Source organism: Macrotis lagotis, chromosome 4 (genome assembly GCF_037893015.1).
Source record: "Macrotis lagotis isolate mMagLag1 chromosome 4, bilby.v1.9.chrom.fasta, whole genome shotgun sequence".
Lineage (NCBI taxonomy): Eukaryota > Metazoa > Chordata > Mammalia > Peramelemorphia > Peramelidae > Macrotis > Macrotis lagotis.
In genome coordinates, this window is record NC_133661.1 from 240,349,901 (window position 1) to 240,376,664 (window position 26,764).

Below are 26,764 nucleotides of genomic sequence, written 5' to 3' on the forward strand. Positions count from 1 at the left end.
ATCCCTTGCTTAGACATGGTATCTAATCCCAATGTCATTCTTGTTGCCCTTCTTTATATCTAACTTTAAAATTTTTTTTAAATTTTTTGGTTTATTTATTACAATAATCTTGTTGTGAGAGTAAACATAACCCCCCCCAAAAAAATGATGAGAAACCTCAAGAATAGTGAGGAGAAAAAAAAGTGTACTTCAGTCTGTGTTCAGATTCCAATGGCTCTATCTCTGGGATGAGTTGCCTTCCCCATCATAGCCACCAAAAAAGTTACTTCAATATTTTTCCCGCAATTGCTATTCCTCTCCACTTTCATCTATTCCATTCTCTCTCTCTCCTTTCATCCTGTCCTTTTCAGAAGTATGTTGTAGCTGAGTACCCCCTCCCACCATCTTCCCTCTCTTCTATCACCTATTCTCCCCTTCCCTCCCCCCATTCTCCCTTATCCCATCCCTTTCTTCTCATTTTTCTCTAGGGTAAGATAGATTTCTATACCCTATTAAATGTGTATATTAATTCCTCTCTGAGACATTTCTGATGAGAATGAAGGCTCTCTCATTGCCCCTCACCTTCCCCTGTTCCACTCCATTATAAAAGCTTTTTCTTGACTGTTATGTGAAATATCTTATCCCCTTCTTCCTCTCCTTTCTCTTCCTCCCAGTACTTTCCTTTATCACCCATTAACTTCATCTTTTTACTATATTATAACATTATATTCAGCTCCTTCCTGTGCCTTGTCTATATATTCAGCTCCTTCTAACTGCTCTTATAAATGAGAAAGTTCATTTGAATTATCAGTATCTTTTTCCCATGCAAGAATACAAGTAGTTCAACATCATTAAGTTCCTCATAATTAGTCCTTCTCATCTACCCCCTCTATGGTTCACCTGAGTTCTGTACTTGGAGATCAAACTTTCTATGCAACTCTGGTTGTTTCAATAGGAAAGTTTGAAAATTCCCTGTTTCATTGAAAGTCTACCTTTGCCCCTGAAAGAAGTTGTTCAGTTTTGCTGGGTACTTGATTCCTGGTTGCAAACCAAGATCTTTTGCCTTCTGGAATATCATATTCTAAGTCCTATAATCCCTTAATGTAGATGATGCCAGATCCTATGTAGTCCTGACTATAGAGCCACAGTAGTTGAATTGCTTGTTTATGGAAGCTTTTAGTATTTTTCTCTTTGACTTGGGAGTTTTGGAGTTTGGCTATAATATTCCTGAAAGTTTTACTTTTGGGATCTCTTTCAGCAGGTGATCAGTGAATTCCTTCAATTTCTATTTTGCCCTCTGCTTCTAAGATCTCAGGGAAATTTTGCTGTATTATTTCGTGAAAAATGAAATATAGGCCCTTTTCCTGGTCATGACTTTCAGGTAGCCCATTAATTTTGAAATTATCTCTTCTGGATCTGTTTTCAAGGTCAGTTGATTTTCCATTGAGATATTTCACATTAGGGGTTGTTTTACTTTTATTTCTCCCTGAGTTCTTGCAAAGTCATCAGCTTTCTTTAGTTCCATTCTATATTTGAAGGAGTTATTTCCTTCAGAGAGATTTTTTTATCTCCTTTTCCAGCTGGTCAGTTCTGCTTTTTAAGGCATTCTTCTCTTCATTTGCCTTTTGTGTTGCTTTTCCCATTTGGCCTAAACTGGTTTTTAATATGTTATTTTCTTCAGTATTTTTTTGTATTTCTTTCACTAACTTGCGGACTTGGTTTTCATGATTTATCTGCATCGCTCTCATTTCTCCTCCCAATTTTTCCTCTACCACCCTTAATTGCTTTTCAAAGTCTTTTCTGAGGCTGCATCTATAATCTGAGCCCATTTTCTATTTCTATTGGAGGTTTTGGATACAGAAGCTTCAATTTTGTCATTCATCTGAGTATGTATTTCGATTCTCCATGGGACCAAAGAAATTTTCTATGGTCAGATCCTTCTTTTTCTGTTGTTTGCTCATTTCCTCACCCTATGTCTGATTTACTGTATTTCCAAGGCTTTGGGGGTTTAGGGGACAACCCACAGGGAACTTAATTCCTCCAAGGTCTTATGAGAGGCTCTGACTGCTCTCTTGCCTATGTTCAGGCCCTCCACTCTGCCCTGGAGCTGTGAGGATGATCCCTGCTCAGCTATAATGGTGTGGGAGCCCAAATTGCAACCTGGATCTGAGTGTGGACAAACAGCTGAGTCCTACCCCAGGGAGTGCAGAGGGACCTCTGCAGTCTCCCCCAACCCCCTTACCATCCATGGGCTGAGAGCTCTGGATGTGCTAAGTGGCTCTGCTGACTCCTGCTTCTGATTCTCACCACAGGGCTGCTCTAAGGCTGGTGATCCACTCTGCACTCACTCTGGTGCAGCAGGGTTCTCTTACCATCCCTTATAGCTCTCCCTGATGATCCCTGAACCAAGACCCCCTCTGCCACAGACCAAGGTGCCTGACCCAGCTGTGCTATGCTGTGGCTGTGGCTTTTTCCACCCCCCAAACCCTGTGAAATAGGCCCTTCCTGCAGAACTTCTAAGTTGTCTTGGACTGGGAAATTGTATCATTCAGTCTTTCTGTGGGTTCTGCCCCTCTAAATTTTGGCTAAAGTCAAAATTTGAAGGCTTTTGGAGTTTTGTGGGGGGACAAGTTTCTTGGAATTCCTGCCTTCATGCCACCCTTTTGGCTGTACCCCCTATATCTAACTTTTTAAAGGTTTACTTAAACTAAAAGATGAGCATATATTCCCCCCAAAAAGTTTCTATAATTATAAGATGCTTATACTTTTATGAGGACAAATTGATTTTGTAAAGATCATAGAACTACCTCCATTTTCATTATGTATACTAAAATTCCTATACCAACAGGGCAGTTTTGAAGCAAAGCAAATCATAAATTATAGGATGTACATAACTACAAAGACAGAAGGTCTTTAATTTCTGAAAAATTAGCCTCGAAGCACAAGCAAAAACACTAGATACTCATGTCCTTCAGAGCTCTTCTTTGAAAAGCTTGAGTTGACACCTTCCTATTATGTCTGGTGAAATTAATTTCTGAATCCAAGAAAGACTTGTTTTTAAGGATGTATCCAGTGTCAGTAGGAAACTTAGTCATTCAAGTGAATTGGAGGAGGGACATCTGAAAGATCTGCTTAGCAGAAATTAAAACAGTTCTTTTTTCCAAAAGTTCTTTTTCTTCTTTCTATCTTTTGGGGGAAAATATATTTGTAAATTTAAGAGCAAAATAAGCGTACACATTTTCCTCATGAATGGGAGACATCTTGCTTTCTGAAATACCCTGCAAGATCAGTATTCTTCTATTAGGCTATTTGAAGTAACAATAATAATAATAGCTAGCATTCTTTTTAGCACTTAAAAGTTCAAAGCATTTTACCTTTGCCTTCTCTTTTAAGTCTCACCTCAACCCTGGGCAGTAGGTGCTATTATTCTCATTTGACACATGAAGAAGTAAGTCAAAAAAGATGTTAAGTGACTGGCCCAGGATTCCACTTCTAATATGATTCTAGAGTAGGATTTGAACTCAGGTCTTTCTGACTACAAATCCAACATTCTATGCATTGCAATGTAATGCTTGAGAATGTAAATTCCACCTTCTCCACCCCTCAATACTTCATGTGTGTCAGCTGCTTATGGCCATAAAATCATGATGATTGGTGACTAACTGAAAGCTATATATGTTTGTAGGTTTTAGCTAGGAGTTTTAACTAGGCTAGATGTTTTAGCTAAAGCTTAATCCTTGGTTTCTCATTTTTTACTTTTTTTTAATCCTCAAATAATTCCAAATAGTTTGAGTCTTATTTAAACAAATAGATGAGAAAAGATAACCTATCCTTTTATGATTGCAAACTTCGGTTCAGCCAAATGTTCCTATCAACTAGGGGTTTCCTTTTGTGAAATGATATGATAGGGGGAGGGGAGCTCCCCCAAAAGCCCACACTTTGAGAATCACTTTTCTATGAGATTAGGATTTGGAATGACTTCCTGGGTATGTGAGCTATTAAAAGTTTAGCCTACAGTGGTTACTCAGGCTTGAAAGAATTCCCAGTGTCCTGTGAGTCAGCATACTTTTTGACCAGGTAGACCATAATCAAGTTCCTTGAGGGCAGGATCTTTTTTTTGTAGTTGTTTTTAAGCTATTAGGTAGATTTTAAGTTATTAAATAAGCACTCAATACATTACTAGATGGACTGATTGATAGATGGAGAAGTAGCTGAGAACCTTGTTTTAACTACAGCATTGTTTCTTTATTGATCTTTTTTTATGACTATGTAAACTTCTCTTTGTTAAATATTTTATGACTCACAAGTGTGTCATTGTGTTCCAAACTCTAGCCTGATCCATTGAACAGACCTAAATTAAGACTAGACCAGAACAGCACTATATTGACAATCTAGGATAATTAGAGCATTCTGAGGGTTAGCACACTTACACCAAATTAACCACTGGTGCACACTTAGTATTTCTTTTGATGAAGTCACAATTAAACCATAAAAGAAAGTGAAAATTGAACTAATCAGTTATCGCTAAATGTGTCCATTAGCTAATGATACAGTGAATACATAGCTTATTGTATGTCAAAATCTATGATAAGGAACGTGCAAAACACCTATAATGGAGATGCATCATATTTTGGTAATAAGTGTTTAAAGATATACTTTATAGATGATTTGAGGAATTTTCTAAGATGGTTTTATACATATGAGATTTTTGCCTTAGTTATTGATTTCAGAACTTAATCCCTACATAAGATATTCTCTATTAAATTTATTTATTTCAGTTTTAAGTATCTACCAAATGTCCTAGAATTATAAAGAAAAAAATTGCCATCACTTAACAAACCATGGATAGCTGTAAAGTGTACAAAGAGAGTTGAATCTGTCCTCTGTTTTTCCATCCTATAGAATGAAAGGGCTAGAGAGTAAAGGAGAAGAGAGGAGCATGACAAAGTGACAATAGATTCTTGCTCTTCCACAGCATAAATATCACAGACTTGGCTTCTGGGAGAGGATCAGTTCCAAGCCCTTTTAGGTAATTTTATGGTCTGAGTGAATTTCATTAGGAACTTAAATTTCCAAATTAACAATTTCTAAACTGATGGAAGTAAGCAAATGTGTTGAACCAGGCAAAAGCAATTAGTGAGCTGCCTTGACATCTGGTTTCCCTCTTCTAGAAAGAATTTTTCTTTAAGTTTAGCTTGGGGCTTGTTAAATATAAAAAGATTGGGAAGATCCAATGGAAACTAGCCAGAAAGAAAATAATTAAAACAATCTTACCTCAGAATAGTAGCACAGGATTTACCATCAGTGGGCCTAACTTTAAATTCCATATCTGTTACTGTTTGACCTTGGCCAAGGTATTTGACCTCTCTAAGCCTGTTTCTTTTCATCTGTAGAATGAAGATACTGATGAATAGATGATCTCTAAATGATATGGTTCTATAATAGCAATAAGTTTGCATAAATTTTGTTATTGATATATTAAAATGGCTAATAATAATATATAGCACTTTAATGTTTGAAGTGTTTTGCAAATATTAGCTCATTTGTTTATTTGATTGCAGCATATTTTTATATGCTTTTGTGAAGAAAAACAATCTGTCTTATGAGTTCCTAAGCATGAAGAGCACTTTATTAACCTTTTCTTATTTTATACATTCTCAACTTATCATATATAATACAGATGAATCCTCTATATAATATGTTTAATGAGTTAGATTTTATATGTAGATATATATGTACATATGTATATATATTATATATATATATATGAAGCTAAAATTTAGGCACATACAGTGCCTTTCATTAAGTCATGCACCCAAGACATTTCATTTTTAAAGGTATTTTAAGGGTTAAAGTATTTATTGAATAACCATAAAATATATTCTTTATTCATTAAACTAAATAGAGTTAAATTTAATTTTTTTAAAAAATTAATACTGGTGCAGTATAATGTTTATGCACCCTATCACTTTTTTGAACCACTTACTAGTCCCTATCAACAATTACTGTGTCCCACCCTTTGAAATGTTCCTTTTCCCAAGACATAAGAAGATATCCTTTTACCCCTACTGCTACCACCACCACCATGGGGAAAATTTGTCATAAGTGAACATAAACTTACCATATGTTTCTTATTCAGCTATTAATTCAGAATAAAAAATTCAAACTTTAAAATTAAAAGAACAAGGAACAACTAGATGGCACAGTGAATAGAGCACCAGTCTTGGGGTCAGGAGGACCTGAGTTCAAATTTGGTCTCAGATACTTAATACGTGCTTAGCTGTATGACCTTGAGCAAGTCACTTAACCCCATCACCTTGCAAAAACCTAAATAAATAAATAAATAAATAAACAGATAAATAAATAAGTAAATAAATAGATGAAAGAACATACTATGAGTTACTATGAGAAAATATAAAGCTACTTTTTTTTGAGATAGGGTTTGCCTCCTCATGCCTGACATACCTTGTCCACATCCTCTTGTATACTATTCAACAAGCTTTCATTAAGTGCCCATTATGGGTTTTATGTGTGTGTATTCTGTTTTCTTTCTGTCCTATTTCACAAACACACTTCTAGCCAGAAGAGTTGTCAATTTCTTCCCTAACTTTTGTATTCCCACATCCTAGGAAAAAATTCAAAGTATCATGTGAAATTGAATGAGAGAAGAAAGATTTCTAGCTCAGGGCATCAAAGAAGGTATTATGGAGGGAGTGGTACCTGAGCTCTTCTTAAAGAAAGGGAAGAATTTTCAATGGCAGAGATGGGGGGGTGAGAAACATTCCTAGGATTGGGGGATATTGTGAACCAACACAGTCTACCACATACTGAGATGAGAGCTGAGAAAACTCCGGAGGTCTCAGAACATATTTGTCACCTGAGTGGTATTTCTTCAGAAAGCAATCAAGCAGAGATACCAAGACTCGTTTGAAGCCCTCCCCCACCCCATCCCAGGTATATGCTGTTAGATTGAGTGATGTTTTTTCTGTGCAACTTTATTTCCTAATACATTGCCCTGACTTCACTGCCCCCCATTCAGTGTCCATCCACACCGCCTAAGGTCTAATCTACCTTTTCAGTTTTATTTGACACCGTTCCTATGAGTTCTGGTGAGTACTGTGAGTTCTAGCCAGATTAGATTACTTGCTCTTCAGCAGTTTAATTCTCCCCTCTCTTACCTTTATGGTTTTGTGTACATGATCCCTAACACCCACAAGAGACAACCCTCTTCCACTACATATCTATACCTCTGCCTATTTAAGTCTTCCCTTTTTCTTAAGAATCAGTTCAGTTGCCACATCTTCTCTAGTGATGTTTCTAAATCCTTTTCCTGCCTTGAGTCTCTTAACACCCTTTTTTCAGACTCCCCCATTCACTTATATTCATATTTGCATTATAGATATCTGTGCATGTTTTATTTTCCCTACAAGATAGTATACTTCTTGATAACTGGAATTATTCCTTGCGTAATCCCTGTATTTCATGAAGTATCTAGCTCACCTAGGCATGTAGCAAACATTGTTTTTCTGAATGTTTTGAACTGAATATGGCACTTCTATATAAATAAGCTTGCACATGCCATTAAATAGAGGTTTTCTGTTCTTTTCAGTAAATTTGAGAGGCTAAGATGTGAAGGCAGCAACTATCATTGTTTTGCTCATTCTTTTTCTCTCAAGAAGGCAAGGTGGCACCTTGACTTCTGGGTGCTTCGAAATTCTTTACTTTGAAACTCCAAATATGATATAAAATGCTGAATTTGGAGCATAGAATAAAGAAAATGTATCCAGATAATGTACATTTTCTCCTTAGTTTGGTGAACTATAGTACAGGTCATCAGATATATAAAATGTGCTTAGCACTATGGGGGGAAGGTGTTTAACCCAGAGGATAAACATTACTCTTTCTAACTAAAGGAGAAAGTATCAGACAATACAATACACTACAACAACCACTATGTGTAGGGTACTATCTAGGCAGTTTGATGTCTCAGTGCATAGAAGGCTGCACTTATATTCAGAAAGACTGGAGTTCAAATCCAGCTTCAAACTGTGTGACCTAGGCAGTCACTTAACCTCTCTTTGCCTTAATCCACTGGAGAAGGAAATGATAAACTACTCCAGTATTTCTGTCAAGAAAATTCTTCGGTTAACATTGCTGTGTTATGGCCCGGGGGATCACAAAGAGTCAGACACAACTAAACTATAATCTAGACAATGCAAGAATATACAAAGCTAAGATAAGGTACTGGTGGTCTTTAATCTCATGGAATTTGCAATATAGCAAGGAAACATAGACCAAACCAGATTAATCTAATATATTATATAGTACATGATCAAGAATTTTGTTTTTCTTGCTTATACTTTTCACAAATTAACTCAAGGAAGTTTTCATGGAAGACAGATTTTGAATTAGGGGGTTAAAGCATGGACAGCAAATCACAACAAAGAGGAAGAGAGTAACTCTTGCAGGTATATGCACAGCATTAGAAAACAAACGTAATTATAACGTGTCTATCATATACAAGTACACTTGCACAAGAGTATGAATGAGTAAATTATGCTGAAGGTGATGGTATAGCTCTAAATTCAGGAATCCAAGAATGCTGTGCTAAATCATTTCTTCTTGCTCTGAGCAAAGCTATAATGCAGACCACAACATCACCTGTGACCTTTTATTTGTTCTTGAATAAACCATCTAGCTTCTTCTTTCATTCTACTTAGCCTTCTGTCTTAGGTGACAACTTTGAAAGTCAAATGAGATAAGAATTATGAAAATTCTTTGAGCTCTTGAAAAGGGGAAAAACTTTTCAGTCAAGGTAGCACTATTAATATTAGTTGCTTTTCATCAGTCATCAAAACTGTTTGGTATTGGCTAAGAAATAAAGTGGTGGACCAGTGGAATAGACTAGGTGTAAAAGCAGGAGAGGATTATAGTAATCTGCTGTTTGATAAACCCAAAGAGTCCAGCTTTGATAAAAACTGCTGGGGTAATTGGAAGTTAGTGTGGAAGAAACTTGGATTCAACCAACACCTAACACCCTTTACCAAGATAAGATCCAAATGGTTACAGGACTTAGACATAAAAAAAACAATACTATAAGCAAATTAGAAGATCAAGGACTAGTTTACCTGTCAGATCTATGGAAAGGGGAGCAGTTTATGACTAAGGAAGAGTTGGAGAACATCACCAAAAACCAACTAGATGATTTTTGATTACATTAAATTAAAAAGCTTTTGCACAGGGGCAGCTAGGTGGCGCAGTGGATAAAGCACTGGCCCTGGAGTCAGGAGTACCTGGGTTCAAATCTGGTCTCAGACACTTAATTATTACCTAACTCTGTGGCCTTGGGCAAGCCACTTAACCCCATTTGCCTTGTAAAAGCCTAAAAAAAAGCTTTTGCACAAATAAAACCACTGTAACCAAGATCAAAAGAAATGTAGTAAATTGGGAAACAATCTTTACAACTAATGATTCTGACAAAGGACTCATTTCTAAAATATACAGAGAACTGAGTCATATTTTTAAAAACAAAAAGTCATTTCCCAATTGACAAATGGTCAAAGGATATGCAAAGGCAATTTACACATGAGGAAATCAAAGTAATCCATAGCCATATGAAAAATTGTTCTAAATCATTAATTATTAGAGAAATTCAAATTAAAGCTTCTCTGAGGTACCACCTCACACCTCTCAGATTGGCCAATATGACCAGAAAGAATAATGATCATTGTTGGAAGGGTTGTGGGAAATCTGGGACACTATTACACTGTTAGTGGAGCTGTGAACTCATCCAACCTTTCTGGAGAGCTTTTTGGAACTATGACCAAAGGGCAACAAAAATGTGCATACCCTTTGACCCAGCAATACCACTACTGGGTCTATACGCTGAAGAGATGATGAAAAAGATAAAAACATCACTTGTACAAAAATATTTATAGCAGCCCTGTTTGTGGTGGCAAAGAATTGGAAATCAAGTAAATGTCCTTCAATTGGGGAATGGCTTAGCAAACTGTGGTATATGTATGTCATGGAACATTATTGTTGTATTAGAACCAGGAGGAATGGGATTCAGGGAAGCCTGGAGGGATTTACATGAACTGATGCTGAGTGAGATGAGCAGAACCAGAAAAACACTGTACACCCTAACAGCAACATGGGAGTGATATTCAACCTTGATGGACTTGCTCATTCCATCAGTGCAACAATAAGGAACAATTTTGGGCTATCTGCAAAGGAGAGTACCATCTGTATCCAGATAAAGAGCCTTGGAGTTTGAACATAGTTCAATGACTATTCCCTTTAATTTAGGAAAAAAACAGATATTGTCTGATCTTGTTACCTCTTAGACTTCTTGTCTCTTCCTTAAGGATATGATTTCTCTCTCATCACACTCAATTTGGATCAATGTACAACATGGAAACAAAGTAAAGACTAACAGATTGCTTTCCATGGGGGGTGGGGGTGGGGGAGGGAAGTAAGATGGGGGAAAATTGTAAAACTCAAATAATATCTTTAATAAAAAATAAATAAATTTAAAAAATTAATAAAACATTAGTTGCTTTTGTTTTTTTGTCTCTAGGCCCACCAATAACCATATCTTGCTGGACATGTCCTTCCTTTGACTCCTTGGGAAGATGTCCCCTTGCTTCAGAGAGCAGCTGGACCACCCATTCTGAGGACACTAGTAGCCCAAGTATTGGCCCATCATATACAGACATGCAGGTTCTTGATGCTGAGGATCAGACAAGTGGCGGGGCCTCAGGAGCTGATTCTGCTGGTAAGACAAACCAATTTCCAAATAACTTCAATGTCTTTCTATTTTCTTAAAAGTTCTTTTAAACTGTTTGGTTTGTGGTATTTGCTAGGATATTATCAAAACATTTGCATGCAAAGCAGCATGAAAAATTGCAAAATGGAGATAGGTCTTATTGGATTCACCAGCAGTTTAATGTTGGGAAATATTTGAGATGACTAAGTATCATAGTAAATATTTAGTGTTGCATTTGGAATTGGGAAGACCTGAATTCAAATCCTGTCTTGGACATTCACAGTGTTATCCTGGGTAAATCACTTAGTTCCCTCATAAGATAATTATAGTATGTCCCTTCTGGCATTGTAAGGATTAAATGAGATAATATACATATGAAATGTTTTAAACCTTGAAAATTATATAAATGCTAGCTATTTTTGATCTTATTTTATGGACCATTTTAATGGGGGCATTTGTGGATTCTGTTCAGCACCAGTCTTTTCCCCCTGTCCTTTTATTTTCCCTTCCATTTATCTGTGAACTGTGAGCAGTTCTTTCATCTTTCATCTTTCTCTGCCTCCTACACATCTTTTCTGCCTACAGAGCTCTGTTGACATAGAATAAAGCTCAGTTTATGAAAGAGACACACAGTATGTGAAAGAAGATAAAAATTGGGACCATCGAAACTGTTTCCATTCTACTGATCCTTGATTGTTTTTCCTGTCATGATCTAAATATTTTCATATCAATCTGTGCATGCCTGTGACCTCTAATGTTAAACTAGGTAGTAGATTAGACAGTGAGATTTACTTTTCCTGGCCTGTGGAATACTGGTAAGTAGACAAGCATTTCTTGACTTTTTTGTGTGTGTTTGGAATCTTTGATGTGCATACTTTGATGATGTACTACTGGATTGAGGATAAGGGGAAAATGGCATATAAAAATGGTATATTTCATTTCATTAGTTTCTTTAGTTCAAAAGATATTTTCCTTGTTGATTTCTAGTGCCATTGATGGTTTCTATTTGGAAGATGTGAACCATTTTTATTTTTATGTTGTCTCTATCAGATTTAAGTGGTTTTTGAAAGTTCATCTACAAAATATTTAGGTAATTTCATGTTGCTACTCTTGGCTTCCCAGAGGTAAAGCAGGAGGCTCCATCAATATGAGGGCCCTCAATTAATTGATCAAGATTGCCTGGTTAATCTTCCAGAACACCTGGTCAATTATGGAGCTAACACAATGTCTTCCCTGTGATTCATAAGCATGTCTGAAGAAGAGAGAGGTGTTGCTAGAAGCCTCAGCTCTCCCTTTGGCTATTCAAAACATTAAGGAGGAGAACAGAATGGCAGAGAAGGATATACATTCACTGAGATTCTGCTTAGCCTCAGCAGTTCTTCTGGGTTCCTTCATTGATACATTGTTTCATTGCTCCTCCATAGGCCCATTCAGAGGGATTTTATTCACTTCAGGAGAGTGAAAAATAGATTTCCTCATTGAAAATGTTTGTCTGATCTATAACATACTTTGGAGTAGCCTGTTGTTTTTATGGCAGCATTATTTTAAAAATCTAGCCATGGAGAATCTTTGGTATACTCTGATATTTCAAACAAGTCTCACCTGCTATAGACGTGATTAATTTATTTCTCTGAAAGTTAACAATTTTAGTGCCTCCATTTCCCCAATTCATATGAATATAATTTTCTGACTGACTTGAAAGAAAATAGCTTGTTATAATTTGGTCCCAGGTGAGAAAGTAAGGAAGGAACTGAAAGGTAGAAATTGACAGCTTAATTCATCTACTTTTAAAGATGCAGAGATAGAGAAATGAGGCAAGAATATTGAAAGCTTTCTTCTCCTTTAAGCAAGAGACAGTTTCCTGAATCAGAATAGCAGTCTAGATAGCACCTATTAGCAGGCAGTTATAGTTGAAGAAATTAGTTTTTGTATTCATACAAATAAGACACAAGTTTTGAGAGTAGGACTGTGTAGCAAGAGCTGATCTTGAGCTCTTAAGGACTCACTGGGATAAAAGATACTGCCTTAGAAAGAGGTATGTTATTCCCCCTGCAAGCAGAACTGTGAGTCATTGTTTAAGAATACAGTTATATTAATGCAGTGAAAGTTTCCTTAAATATAGAAAAACAGAGTTTAAGTGCTGAGGTGTTTTACTTGATTGAATATAAATTAATCCTGCTGGTCAAGAAAAATCTGCTTACAGAATAATGCTCTCCACCACTAGGATGGTTTTTTTTAGGAGACAAGTTCAGGATTCTCAGGACAGCATGAGTACTTCAATTAGGTTTTACATATTCTCCTATACTTAGGCCAGATCTAGGAAAAAAAAGGACTTTATGTAACACTTATTGATATACTCAGATATAGGAACAAACCTGATCATATCATTCAGGTTTTTGTTTGCAGATAGTCATTTTCTCAAGTCAACCACTTTCCAGAGGTTTGAGCCTAGATCTTTCACATTAAGCATTGAATGTGTGTGTGATCTTTGGTCAGAAATCTAATGTGGTGTCTGGAACAATAATCTCATCTATAAATTGTAAGCTATTTAGACTAAAGTTGATAATATATAGTTGATCACTTAATCTATCAATTTAGATACCCAAATAAACTTCTAATGAAATATTATTCCTTGCCAAACTACTGTTCTTTTTACCTCTAGGTGAAATAATAGCTACCCTGGGAGTACTGAGATGGTTATAAGATAATGAAATGAGTGGATGTAAACCACATTAACAACATGCAGTTATAGCCAAAGCATTAAATATCTTATTTAAAATAAAAGCTTTACTGCTTGAATCAGAGGACATAGTTTCAAGTCTTACCTCAGTCACTTACAGTGTCCATGGCCTCTCTGACCTTACACAAGTCACTTGACCTCTTTGGGACTCATTTTTCTCATTTGTAGGTCCAGATGGCCTTTCAGGTTCCTTTCAGCTTTAGACCTCTGATTCTCAGGAGAAGGGGAAGATAATAGGTGAATGCAAAAAAGAAATCAAGTCAAGTTAAATCAACAAGAATTTATGAAGTACTAAAACTATATGCTGGTACTATGATAAGTGCTAGGTATATAAAGGAATTTTTTTAAAAAAATAGTCATTCTTTACCCTCTAGTAGTTAACAATTTGATTGGGGTGACATGCAAATAACCAGGTAAGATAAAACATAGTAGGAAAAAACCTTCAGAATCTGATGAACACTTCATAAAAATTATCTCTTATATATCTCTTTCCCTTAATTCTAATTCCTCATACTAAAAAAAATGACTAATCTATAACCATGTTTATCAGAAATATGTTTGTACAATGTCAACCTGACTATTTGCCACTGAGGGAAAGGGGTGGGAAGGGAGAGTGGAGGGAAATTTTGTAACTTAAAAATATACATATGTATATGGATGAATGTTGAAAAATTCCATAACATATACTTGGAAAAATAAAATATCAATTAAAAAAACAAAGTAGAAGAAAGTATTCTGAGAAGGAATGACATCAGCAACTGAGAGGACCAGGAAAAACTTCCTGCAAAGTATAAGAGTCTTGAAGGAAGTCTCTTGATCTGAGTCTTGGAGGAAACCAGGGTAATTAGGAGGTAGGGAGTAGGGTATAGTCAGTGCAAAGATGGGAGATAGAGTATGTTTTCAAGGAACTGCAAATAGGATTGGGAAGATGATCATAGAATTTGTGGAAGGAAATGAAGAATAAGAGAACTCAGGACAGAGTCTTGGAGATAACTAAATTAGCGGATGTGATTTGGAAAAAGAACCAGCAAAGGAGAATGAAGAGTGCTTGGACAGATAGCAGAAGAAGTAGAAGAGAGCAGTGTCACAAAAATCTAGTGAGGAAAGAGTGTTAGTGATCAAGAATGTCAAAGCCCAGAGAGAGACTAAAGATTTTTTTTTAAAAAAAAGGCCATTGGGTTTGGGAATTAAGAGATTATTGGTAATTTTGGAGAAAGTTGTTTCAGTTGGATAATGAGATCAGGAACCAGATTAGAGAAAGATTTAGAAGAGAACAAGAGAAAAGGTAGTTTAGGCACCCATTTTATGCATTGCTTCCTCAAGAAGTTTAGTCCTAAAGAGGTAGAAAGGATGATAACCAGTGGGAATGATAGGATCTGGTGAAGGTTTGGTCTTTTTATTTTGTTTGTTTTGTTTTTAAGGATGGGAGTGATAGTTATTTTATCTTTGAGAGCTCTGAAATTCTAAGACAGAAAGGCCTTGAGAAAAAGTGTTTCTTATTTGTTTTCTATAAGCTCAAATTTCTTCTCTGTATGAGTTTGCAGTAGAGGTGGAAAGGTGAGAAAGGAAGATACAGGGTTTCAGAGGCACAATGGAATTTCGACTTCAGTCATGAGACTAAGTATCTTTCCCTCAGAAACACAGCAAGCTCTGAATAATAGCTATGAACAGTTACTGTTCAGTTCCCCTTAGACCTTTGAAGTCCTGGAGGGCCGGGTAAAATCCTCCTATTTGTGTTGGAAGTGTTACAGTACCTGAGCTCCCTGCCTGTTGACTTGGCTCCTATTCTGTAATGTATTGCTCAGGATGGACAACTTTTGTCATCATAAACAGGAGTTCAGTTGGGGATTCAGCAGACAGTACAAGGCAATTCTGTCTGGTTGCATAATTGTAAATGGAAACTTTCTGAATCCTGCCTACACTTTTCTCTCATTTTTCCTCCTTGGGGATAATTAGGGGAAGGAAAACAAATTAATTTCCTCACCTTGGTTTAATCACAGGATATGAAGCAGGCTAAGGATTATAACTCAGTTCATCTTGGTTCTACACTTGGGTTTGGCTCATTGTCAAAGGAAATGCCAGTAACATCAAGGTTAGGTAAGAGTGTCTTTTCATTCCAACCATCTTTTCCTTTTCCCCCTCTTCTGATAAACATTTCTGGTTTTGACAAAGCTGAAAAGCCCTTTCAGTCTTCATTGTAAAGAAACAGTTCAATGCAATATAATTTCAAATCAGTAGATAAAATGAAAGAGAGAGTGGAAGGAACCTTGCTTTTGAAATTGTTTCCAACAAGGGAATCACTGAGATTTCTGAAATGGAACAAGCTTCTATAGTGATGTTTTTCTTTGACTTTAAAAAAAATCAAACTTTCTATATAAAATCATGTGTGTACACTACAGGCATTAATGTGGTATGAGGAATGTGAGGACTGGAGGCAGCAATAGAGAGAGAAGCAACTTCATTCAAAACATTTTTACCTTATGGAAATGATTAGATATTAGTATGTTATTTCGAACCTTAGAATTAGCTATAGGACTTAAATCCAGAACAATGAGGTGGGTATCAGAAAGTGAAGAAAAGCAGTCTGGTGGAGTTAGCTATCTAAAGAAAAGTAAGACAGCATAAATAGATCAAGAAAGATGAGGAAAAATCAGTCCAAAGCCACCAGATGGATGTATGGTCAATACAGTACAAAGATAAATAAGAAATAGTTCTTGGACATCTCATTCAAGTTCTTACTGTTAAATAGGCAGTCACTTAAGTCTTGGGTGATTGAATCTAAGCATTTAGAAGCTAACAAATTCTAAGGAATTAATTAAGAAGATACCTGGTAGTCCAGCTTTTCACCCAATGAAGATGTATTCCACAGAGATTGGATAATTACCTGCTTGAACACCTGCAATCTCAGGGAATTTATACTCTCCTAATGTAACTTGTTAACAGAATTTTTACTGTGCTAGTCTCTAACCTGTGTATAAAAGAGTAGGCCAGAGAAACTGCCATGTAGCAGTTTAGTTAACTACTTTCATTGCAAGGAACAGATATGCAAATCTTGGGATTTCTCCATCTTATTTATAGTGGGACCAGATATTACATATATGATCATAAGTGGGAAGGGAAAGGGAAGGCGGAGCATAGAATAATCATTTTGGTAGCTTAAGTGATTTTTTCCTTAGGATAAACTCACCAGTGCAGGACAATACAACAACCACATCCAGGTTTTGGGAACCATGATCATCCAAGTAGGACAGCATAGTTAACCTTGAGTCCATTGGGAATGGACAAATTGATTGTATAGTCTTGGGCAAAGAGTCAAAATTGTATAGAACTGGATGAAAATAATACATGATATTTTTGCTTTGGTACAGAACAGGTAAATGTAGGTCAGGGAAAGAATGCAGACCCTGTCAGGATTGATAGATCTCTCCAGCAACTTTGTTCTCTCTGAGTCTGCCTATAAAAAGGACCTCTAGAAACTAAATTGTTATTATTAAATTCATTACACATATCATATTGTTGAATATGAAAATCGTAACTCTCTTTTGATAAACCCATTCCAGGTTTGAAGAGTTGTAATTCTTAGAGAATTGTTCTATATGTTGAAACAACATTTGCCTCTTTCTAATATCTACCTTTTAATCCTAACTCTGCCCACAGGAGCAACATAACATAAGTCTAATCCATGTTGCCTTCAGGTATCTCAAGTGCTGATAGACATGAGTTCCAATATTCTGTGACCAGTGGATGAGACCCCCAAGTTCCACGTTAATCAAGACCTGGTTCAATCTTTGAGGCTATTCCCCCAAATTATCACTATTTTACATGCACTTAGAGGTAATTCTGGGAACCTTAAAGTATAGGTCATGGTTAGGTCTTTAGATGCAAATTTAAAAGATTCCTCTCTTATCTTCTATATAAAATGCAGAAAAACATAAAGGATTTCAATAGCTCATACCTAGTTAATACAATTTTCTTATCCTTTCCATATTGTCTAACTTCACTCCAGGTAACTATATAGCCCTTCAGTTACTTGACACTAAAGGTTTAAACTCCTTGTAGGAGAAAAATCCAGTACCTCACATTCCAGGAGGTCTTACTTTCCATCCCTGAGACAGTTAGACCTCTATATGCCCTTCCCAAAAAAACCAAAACTCTTATCAGATATGCACTATCTGAATGGTAGTAGTAGAGTACAAAGTTTAGGTTTTACTCCTCTAATATTTTGACTCAGTTCTATGCTGCTCCTCCTCCTAAGGGGCCTTGCACTAAAACTTCTGTCCAGGAAGTATGAAGAAACTCTCAGAAAGCTTGTATTTCATGACCACCTGAAGAGTTCAGTTAATCCTACCACTCAGCCTGTTGTTCCCTTCTCCATGGCTGTCCTTTCTCAGATTGACAGGACATGTTATTATGTCTCCACAACTTGGTTCAGGAACTTGAAAGGAAGTTTTGCCACTCTACAACTGTCCTGAATTCTTGCCCTTCTCTTGGGCCAGCTGGAAATATACTCAAGATATAAATTGCTAACCCTTCCTCCCTATACTCTCTAAAGTTTTCTGTCAAGACTCAGCTGTCTGTGGATGTCTGATTTAGCTATTCTACCAGGTCTGTTTGCTTCCTTTTATAAACCAAAAACAAAGAAATAGCTAAGTTCCATAATAGCCTGGACCAATCCAATTATCCCCAATTCTGAAATTTAATTGCTCATCCTCTGTGAGGTGTGAATCGACCAACAATTATCCAAGCCCTGGAGATTTGGTATAATCAACACTCTGGAAGATAATAAAGAGAACCAAACAATGACCTAATCCTTCTCTCCCTTACCAAAATTAATTGTTTTATGCTTCTCTTCTTTTGAATAACTATTACTTAATTTTCAGGTAATAAGGTTTACAAATTGTTCCTGTCCTTTTTGTTCTCCTGGACATCAACTGGTTTGTGAAGGTTGTTAGAATCTAAAATTGGACCTAACACCCTATATATTATCTGACCAGAACATTACCTCTCTGGATCTCATTACTATGCTTCTGTTACTTCAGCCTAAGGTTACATTAGATTTTTAGTGGCCATGTCACATTGTGGGCTTATATTTAACTTATTTTAATTAAAATCATTTTCACATGACTTGCTGCCAAGATATATCCCTCCCATCCAGATATATCCCTCCCATGCAGATGTCAACATACTGTACAATATATACTCACACAAACACCACCATTACCACACTACATACAACAACAAAAACATACTCCAAAGCCTAGGCTTCAATGGTCCCTTTAAATTTAATCTTAGTATTATAAGCCCAGAATATATGTAGTCAATGCTAGATAGTAAGTCCCCCCCCCCAAAAAAAAATTGCATTAATGACATAGAATGGATTTTTTTTAAAGTCTAGGAGAGGTTATAATAAGGAAAGATGGTGGTCTGGAAGAAGTGATATTTGAGCTAGGCCTTTAGGTATAAATCAGATTTTAAAAGATAAACTAATATAGGGATGGGGATTCTAGGTACAGTAAATGACATAAATAAAGATCTAAAAACAGGAAAGCACTGAATATATATAAGGAAAAGTGACTAATCCAGCTGAGTTGAAATATAGTAAATGTGCAGTAAGAATTGATGTATAAAGGAATAGTGTGACATAAGGGACAGAAAAGAATGATGAGAGGTTTGAACTTATCTTAATGAACTCTCATTATTGGTGATCATTTTTTTATTTAGGTGATCACAAAACATCCATTCAAAGAGACAGCATGTCCTAAGGAATAGAGTATAGACTTGGAGTCAGAAATTATCTATATTTCAATCCTGTCTCTGAAATATAATAGTGATGTAATGATGTGACCAAGGGTATTGAGGTTAGTAATACACTCCAAGATTTAATATGAGATAATATATGTAAGCATCTTACAAACTTTCAAGGGCTATATAAAAGTCAATCATTTTATTATTTTCATCTTTTCAAGAATCTGTGGTGACAGATTCTTGGTAGGAATCACAGCTAGCTAGGTCTAGAACTGAGGTCTCTTAACCTCAAGTGGTTTTTTTCACTACATTACTCATCTAACTTAACCACAGTTGGGTGTGCTCATGCATAAAATGTGACTATCAATTTATAGTTCTTTCAGGGGAAAGTTGGGGCACAGCATTAAAATTGAGAGTACTAACAAACCAGAGTCTGTTGCTGCTCTCTATTTTCTTTGTCAAGTAGCCAAGTGTTTCCTTCTGTGGAATTAAGTTTTGAGGGATGGATAGATGTACTTTTTTTGTGCTCTACCAAATACTATATTTTAAACATTCTGTTTTGGCAAAACCCAATCTGTGTTTTGCCAAGCACATCATATTTAAACTTACATGCAGTTCAAGGCAAATTTAGACCATGTGTTTTTCCTTATACTTCTCTCATCAAAATGATGTCTTGCTAGAGTGGTAGGGTGACCTCTAAGCTTTGACTTACTTTTTTCTCTGAAATAAGTGTTTTTACCTCATGGTAAATAGACCAACTTAAGCTCTCAGAATTCAAGCTAGCATATAACCATGAAAGGTTCCTAAGAATCATCATCTACCATTTAAAGAGAATGAAATGTCTTAAACTCAACATGACCAAAACCAGACTCATTATCTTTTCCCCTAAACTCTTTCCACCTCTTACCTTTTCAATTCTTACAGAAGGCAACATCATCCTTCCAGGTCCTCAGGGCTCATAATTGTAGGTGTCATTCTTGTCTACTTGCTATTTCTCAATTAAAATTCCATTTTGTACAGAAAACCTTTTATATTCTCTCTTAATTATAAGAGAGTTCAACTACAATGTCCAAGGAAAAGGCAGGAATTATTAAGGATATGGAATAGGGATTGATGGTAAGACCCCAAAGATCCTTAGCTACATTAGCTGGTCAGATGGAGGATGCAGCAATAGAGTAATTGGTAAGACTTAAGAGGTCCTCCATCTTTCAGGAAGGATTTTAGTTGGTCATTTGTCTGTTCATCCAAGCTATATGAGCATCTATATCTGTTCTCCATCATTAATGGGAAGAGTAGATTGCTCCTAAAGGTCCAAGTAGAAAGGGGGTTCTGAATTCCCTCCTGCAGGGGTGGTAATGAAATGTGATCATTGTCTAATAGGAGGGGGAAAGAGTTATCGACAGGAAAAGTGGAAAAGAACATGCTTAAGAATAGGGATTATTTCTTTGTCTTTGTATTCTCATTACCTAATATAGGGCACAGCACATAATAGACTTTAATAAATAAATGCTTATTGATAGATTGACTTCAGGTATCAACCATTCCAACCTTTCTATTTTATGTATAGTCTAAAGAAATGAGTTTCTTATCTATACTCATATAAATAATAAGTAGCAGACTCATTCAAACTCTAACCACATGACTCCAAATACATTATTCTTGTTGAAATATACTGTTTTTGAAAGATAATTATGACATCACATCTGTATTAAATGTCAAAATCTGAAGATAGCAATTGCCCTACTTGAGCATTTTGTGAACATTGAAAGGGTAGAAGTTTGACTATCTGAATTACAAGACTTTGTTCTTTCATTTGGATAGGAAGAATACTCTTACTTCAAAAATACCCTGTCACCTAAATTTAGCCTAGAAAAAGTTTCTGCCTATACCTTTTCTTAAATACTTTAAATTTATACAACTCACAATAAGCTCATCATATTCACTTGGTAAAGGCACAACCTCCTTCTTGAAGTCTATTCCTGATAGATACTAGAAAAGATGCTTTCCAAGCTATTTAAATATCAATATATTGGACACAATAATAGTGTAGTAAATGGGTGGAGTTCTTCTAGCCATGAGAATATCCAATATCCAATATCCTCACAAAGTGAGGTAGGTAAATAAAATCTCTTCTTCAAGTCATTGTCTTAACTATTTGATCTGGAATTGAATTTTAGGTTTGATATGTAATCTTTGTGAACATGGAAAAGTCACTCATTCTCTCTGGGCTTCAGTTTCCTCATTTATAAAATGACACACCTTGAACAGATAACCACCAGCATCTTTTGTAGCTATAGGTTTCTGATCTTGTGACTCTCATCAAGGAAGCCAGGTTTCAGAAAAAAAAAAACATAAATGAGGATACAAAATGTGAATTACCTAATTTTATATCTGCCCCTTTGCCTAGCACATATATCATATAGAATGTTCTACATATAGAATGTATTTAAACACTGATGGAATTGGGAAAAGATGTTAGCTGTACTTTCAGATAAGAAGATGTAATCTGAGAGACACCATAACAATTTATTCATTTGATCTTTTTTTTGCAAGGCAGTGGGGTAAAGTGGCTTGCCCAAGACCACACAGCTAGGTAATTATTAACTGTCTGAGGCCTGATTTGAACTCAGGTACTCCTGACTCCAGGGCCAGTGCTTTATCCACTGTGCCACCTAGCCGCCCCTACACCATAACAATTTGAAATGAAAATAGAGTCAACTGAGAATCTGTACAAAAGAAATGTTATTCTAGTTAATTTGATGTGGTTGTGGACATTTCTTCAAACCATAGAATTCTGGAACTTAGCCTTAGAAAAGTTCTTAGAGGCTATCAACTCCAACCCCTTCATTTTATATGTGGGGAAAATGAAGCCCAGAAAAATATACTTGCCCTTAGTTGCAGATCTAATAATGACTCCCAAGTCAGTGATTCTTAAAATGTCATGTCCAACATGATATAGGATCATAAATTTAGGACTGTGTTGGAAGAAACCATCTAGTCTAACAACTTCATTTTGTAAATGTAGAAAAGGAGGCCTCAGGTGTTAACGACTTGTCCAGTATCACATAAGGAGTAAATGACAGACCCAGGATTTGAACCCATTAGTGGAGATAATTCTTCTTGTACAGCTTCAAGTATGAGCAATTATCATAGTCATGATAGTTAATGCTTTTTGGTCATCTCTATCCTGCACTTAATTTTTAATCCTTTATATTAGAGGTTCTTCCTTCTCACCTTAACCATTTCTTAAGTTTATTCCTTCCATGTTCAAACTGTTATGGAAGACATCTTTGCTAGCTTTCATGAAAATAGGTCTTTCTGAATATAAGATCTAACTCTTCCTGATGATATTATGCAAAGAGGAAAATTTAGTATAATTCAACTACCACAGCCCTGGAGGACTTGAAGAATTAGATAATAAAAAGAAATTGATTTGTCATAATAATCTGAAACTCTGACCTTATAAGATTACTCTATAGTCAATCATTCAGCAAGTATTTAAGTGCTTATTGTATGCTGATGACTTAGCACAGCACCCTCCCGCAAATCCAATTCATGATGCTGTTTGACAATGAAGGACAAATATCATCATCAAAAAAACATCACTTGGTGCCATGTACAATGCTCAGTTCTGGCATAAAACAAAAGGCAGAAATAAAATCTCTGCCCTCAAGGAACTCATGTTAAATGAAAGGGACAACCTGCAAATAGCTATGTACATATAAAATATATATACCTAAGATGGAAAATTATTGTAGAGGGAAGGTACAAGCACTTCATGCAGAAGGTGACCTTCGAGCTGAATCTTGAAGGAAATCCGGGAAACTAAGGGTTCAGCTAAGGAGAAGAGACCCTTACCTCCATAATTTTGGAAATTTAAGAAAAAGTCATTAGCATAGAGCATTGTAGCTTAGCTATCTATGAGGGATCACACTTACTATAGGAAAATATTTCCTGGACCTCATACCTTCAGTTTTTACCCACCCATTTTTTGCTTTTGTTTGAATAAATTTAGGTCTCTGGAAAAGTTATCAGCTGTTTGCTTCAGAGACATAAAATAGAAATTGTAGAAAGGAAAAGAAAGAAAAGTCTGACATGCTTCATGAATCTCCTGTTAAGATTTTTCTTTTTTGTTGTTCCACTGAATGAATACTGGGAATTACTTACCTGGCTAACTCCTCCAGTTCTGACCTAGACTTTATCTCTCCCCCACCCCAGTAACGCCCGATGCATTGCTCCAAACAAAGGATTCCTCAGTAAGTATTTGTGGACTATTTAATTTGAATAATGCCATTCAGTGCCTTTCAGACAGGAACATGGGAGAACTTAATGCTACTTGAAACTCAAGTTTAAGATAATATTATTGACGTGTACCCCATGAATGCACATCTATCTTACTTTACCACTGAGGTTTGCTGTTGGTTATTACTATGCCCCAAGACTCTTAAGTAAAATTAAACTATTTGCAATGTGTCTGGTAAAAATCCTGGGGTAGCTTTGAGAAAAAGAAATTGTGTTTGGATCTGATGCTGAGTGAAGGGAATAGAACCAAAAGAACAATATACACATCAACAAAAACACTGTAAGATGAAGAAACTTGATGAAAGCAGCACCTCTCAGCAGTTCAGAGTGAAGACAAATGTATTAGACCCACTATGGACTAAGTTATCCCCATCCAGATGAAGTAAAACAAAATAAAACAAAACAAACAGACACACAAAAACCAACCCTTCAGAATCTGATTAACACCTTTTAAAAATTATCTATGTTATCTCTTTCCCTTAATCCTAATTCCTCATACCAAAATAATTAATATGAATCTGAAAATATGTTTATCAAAATATCTATGTACAATGCTAACTGACTGTTCATTGCTGAGGGGAGGTGGGTGGGAAGGGGGGTGGAAGGAAATTTTGTAACTTGAAATATGCATGTGCAGATAGATGAAAATAAATAAAAAGAAAAAATTGTGAATTCTAATAATTAATTAAAGAACCTAAGTCTATCAATATATGAAGAAAAATAAGAACTTATGATTTTGTTGTTACAGAAATGAGGCTTAGCACAAGTCACTTAAAATATAGTCTTTTTTGTTGTTCTTTTTTTTTAAGTTTTTTCAAGGCAATAGGGTTAAGTGGCTTGCCCAAGGCCACATGGCTAGGTCATTAAGTGTCTGAGGTCGAATTTGAACTCAGGTACTCCTGACTCCAGGGCCGGTGCTCTATCCACTGCACTACCTAGCCACCTGCTAAAATATAGTCTTAATGAGTTTCTCAAGTCCCAAAGATTTTAGTTGAGTCACCAATACATATGACTAATAACTCTCAAAGGTGAGACTTGAACTGAGATTTCATTACTCTCCTAGTACCACCCTGCTAAAGTACCTAAGACAGATAGAAGCAGTATTTTTTTAAAAAATCGTGTAGATTCATAAGATTTTGGAGATGGTTTTAGAAGATAATTAAGACTTTTAAAGATAAACAACATACATTCTACATGTATTCCACAAATATTTTTGATTTAGTATAGTGCTAGTCACCATTTTCTTCTTATAAAGGAAAAAAAGGCAAAAGGAGGAGAAAATAGATACATTTCTCTTGGATTCTTCATAATTAATTTGTAATTCAAACTAGATCATAGTTCATCTTTCTAACTTTTTTTCTTTTGGTGATCAGTGACAGTTTTCAGATTTTTTTTTTGTCTGTTCCAGTGAACATTTATGATTCCATTTTCCTTTCACATACATACCCAAGTATGGAAGTGTTTACATTCTGTTGATAAGAAGCAAGTAATGGTGTTGTATTTTCTTTGTTTTACCAATTTCACTGTTCTATATGGTGAACCTTTCTAAAGCTAGGAGGTGAGAAGAATTAGGAGCTAATAGGACAGAATGACTAGGGAAGAAATTGAAGATATGTCAATGATAGGACCAAGTTAATGGGATAGGCATGGAAGTCTTAATTCATGGAATTATTCCCAGCACTGTAGTCTCCTTGAAATCCTTTCTATGTTGTCCCATGAACCTGTTGGGTATTTTGATCTGTCTTTTGAAAAATATATTAATTACTCATAATGTTGCATAGAAGCAGCAGTGAAGCAGTGTTAGAGTGTTAGGTTTAGAAAATAGGAAAATGAGTTTGTGTCCTGTGACCCTATGCAAGTCACTTAATTTTCCTCAATCTAAGTTTCCTCATTTATTAAACGTAGATAATAATAGTACCTACTTCTTATGGCTGTGAGAATCAAAACACATTATATATGTAAGATGCATGGCAAATCTTAAAGTGTAATGTAAACAGGAGTATATTATTCCTTCTGTTGTTTTATTTCTTAAACTATCATGAAGGGCTAGAGGGGTGCCTAGGACAGAGACCCAGTCCCATTTTCTTTTCTTTTTTTTTTTTGCAAGGCAGTAGAGTTAAGTGATTTGCCCAAAGTCATACAGCTAGGCAATTATTAAGTATCTGAGGTCACATTTGAACTCAGGTCCTCCTGACTCCAGGGCCAGTGCTTTTATCCACTGTGCCACCTAGCTGCACCCCCCCCCCCAGACCTATTTTCAAAGTACTGTTTGGGAATCTATATATAAAATTTTATAAGTAAAATAGTACTTATCTCCTTAGAGTCCTGCCTTCTAGGAAAAGGTCTTTTCTTTTCATTTGTGAACTCTAGATTCTTTCATTAGATATATTTTGAATTAGCCCATTCCATCTCAATGCTGTATCAGAGTAAAAAGAAACTGGAGAGGTAAGAACAACTAAATCTAGATGTTATATGTTAAGAAGCTATTGAATTTTATGTTCCAGATTAGCTATTTGCAAATTCATTCTGTTTTTCAGTTGTGTTTCAAATACATTATAATTTAGTACTGGCTCCAGTGAAAGGCTTACCCAGCTTGCTTTGTTAGATTGCTTTTGTCTAATTCTTATAAAAAATTAGAATCTAGAAAGGAAATTTCCTCAGAGGTTGGGAGAGGATCTGCCAGAAGTTTTCCTCTCATGAATCCATTTTCTTCCTCCATGGGATTGGGTTGTTTGTACAGAATTGGTTGCCTTAAGCAACATAGTGCTAATATGAACCAATAGTGTTTCCCTAGAGAAGGGCCATTTTCTTCTTCTCCATTTGATTCTTTGTAATCACAGAGGACAAAAGGATCTTGGGAATTTAGCTTTCTTGGAATGAAATATTTTGAGATTTTTATTTCATTGTAAATCTTTTCCAGAAATCAATCAATTATAACATCCATTGTTGAAGCATCTTCCTTTATAAATATTCTACACTAACTTTCATATAAGAGAAAGGGAAAGATAGATAATATTATTGGACTCCTAATCATTTAAAAGTATGTGGCATCTGAAGAAATATTTATTATAATACTCAGGTCTGGGTTATCCCAGAGAGATTTTGGAAGAAATCCCTGTAGCCCATTGTAAGGAGCATTTTTTGACTCAATCTTATTGTATATATGTATATGAAATGAATGACTGGAATTAGGGGTGTAGACTCTGAAATCTAACAACACTAACTGGTCA

At 35.8% G+C, this 26,764-nt stretch overlaps 1 protein-coding gene across 1 annotated transcript in view; it reads left to right on the plus strand.

Moving 5' to 3' along the window:
- STON2 (stonin 2) overlaps positions 1-26,764 on the plus strand; it is a 196,331-nt gene that overhangs the window by 74,646 nt on the left and 94,921 nt on the right. The window contains exon 4 of the mRNA XM_074235589.1: positions 10,559-10,756. Coding sequence (XP_074091690.1) covers positions 10,559-10,756 — 198 coding nt within the window. The remainder of the gene's footprint in view (positions 1-10,558; positions 10,757-26,764) is intronic.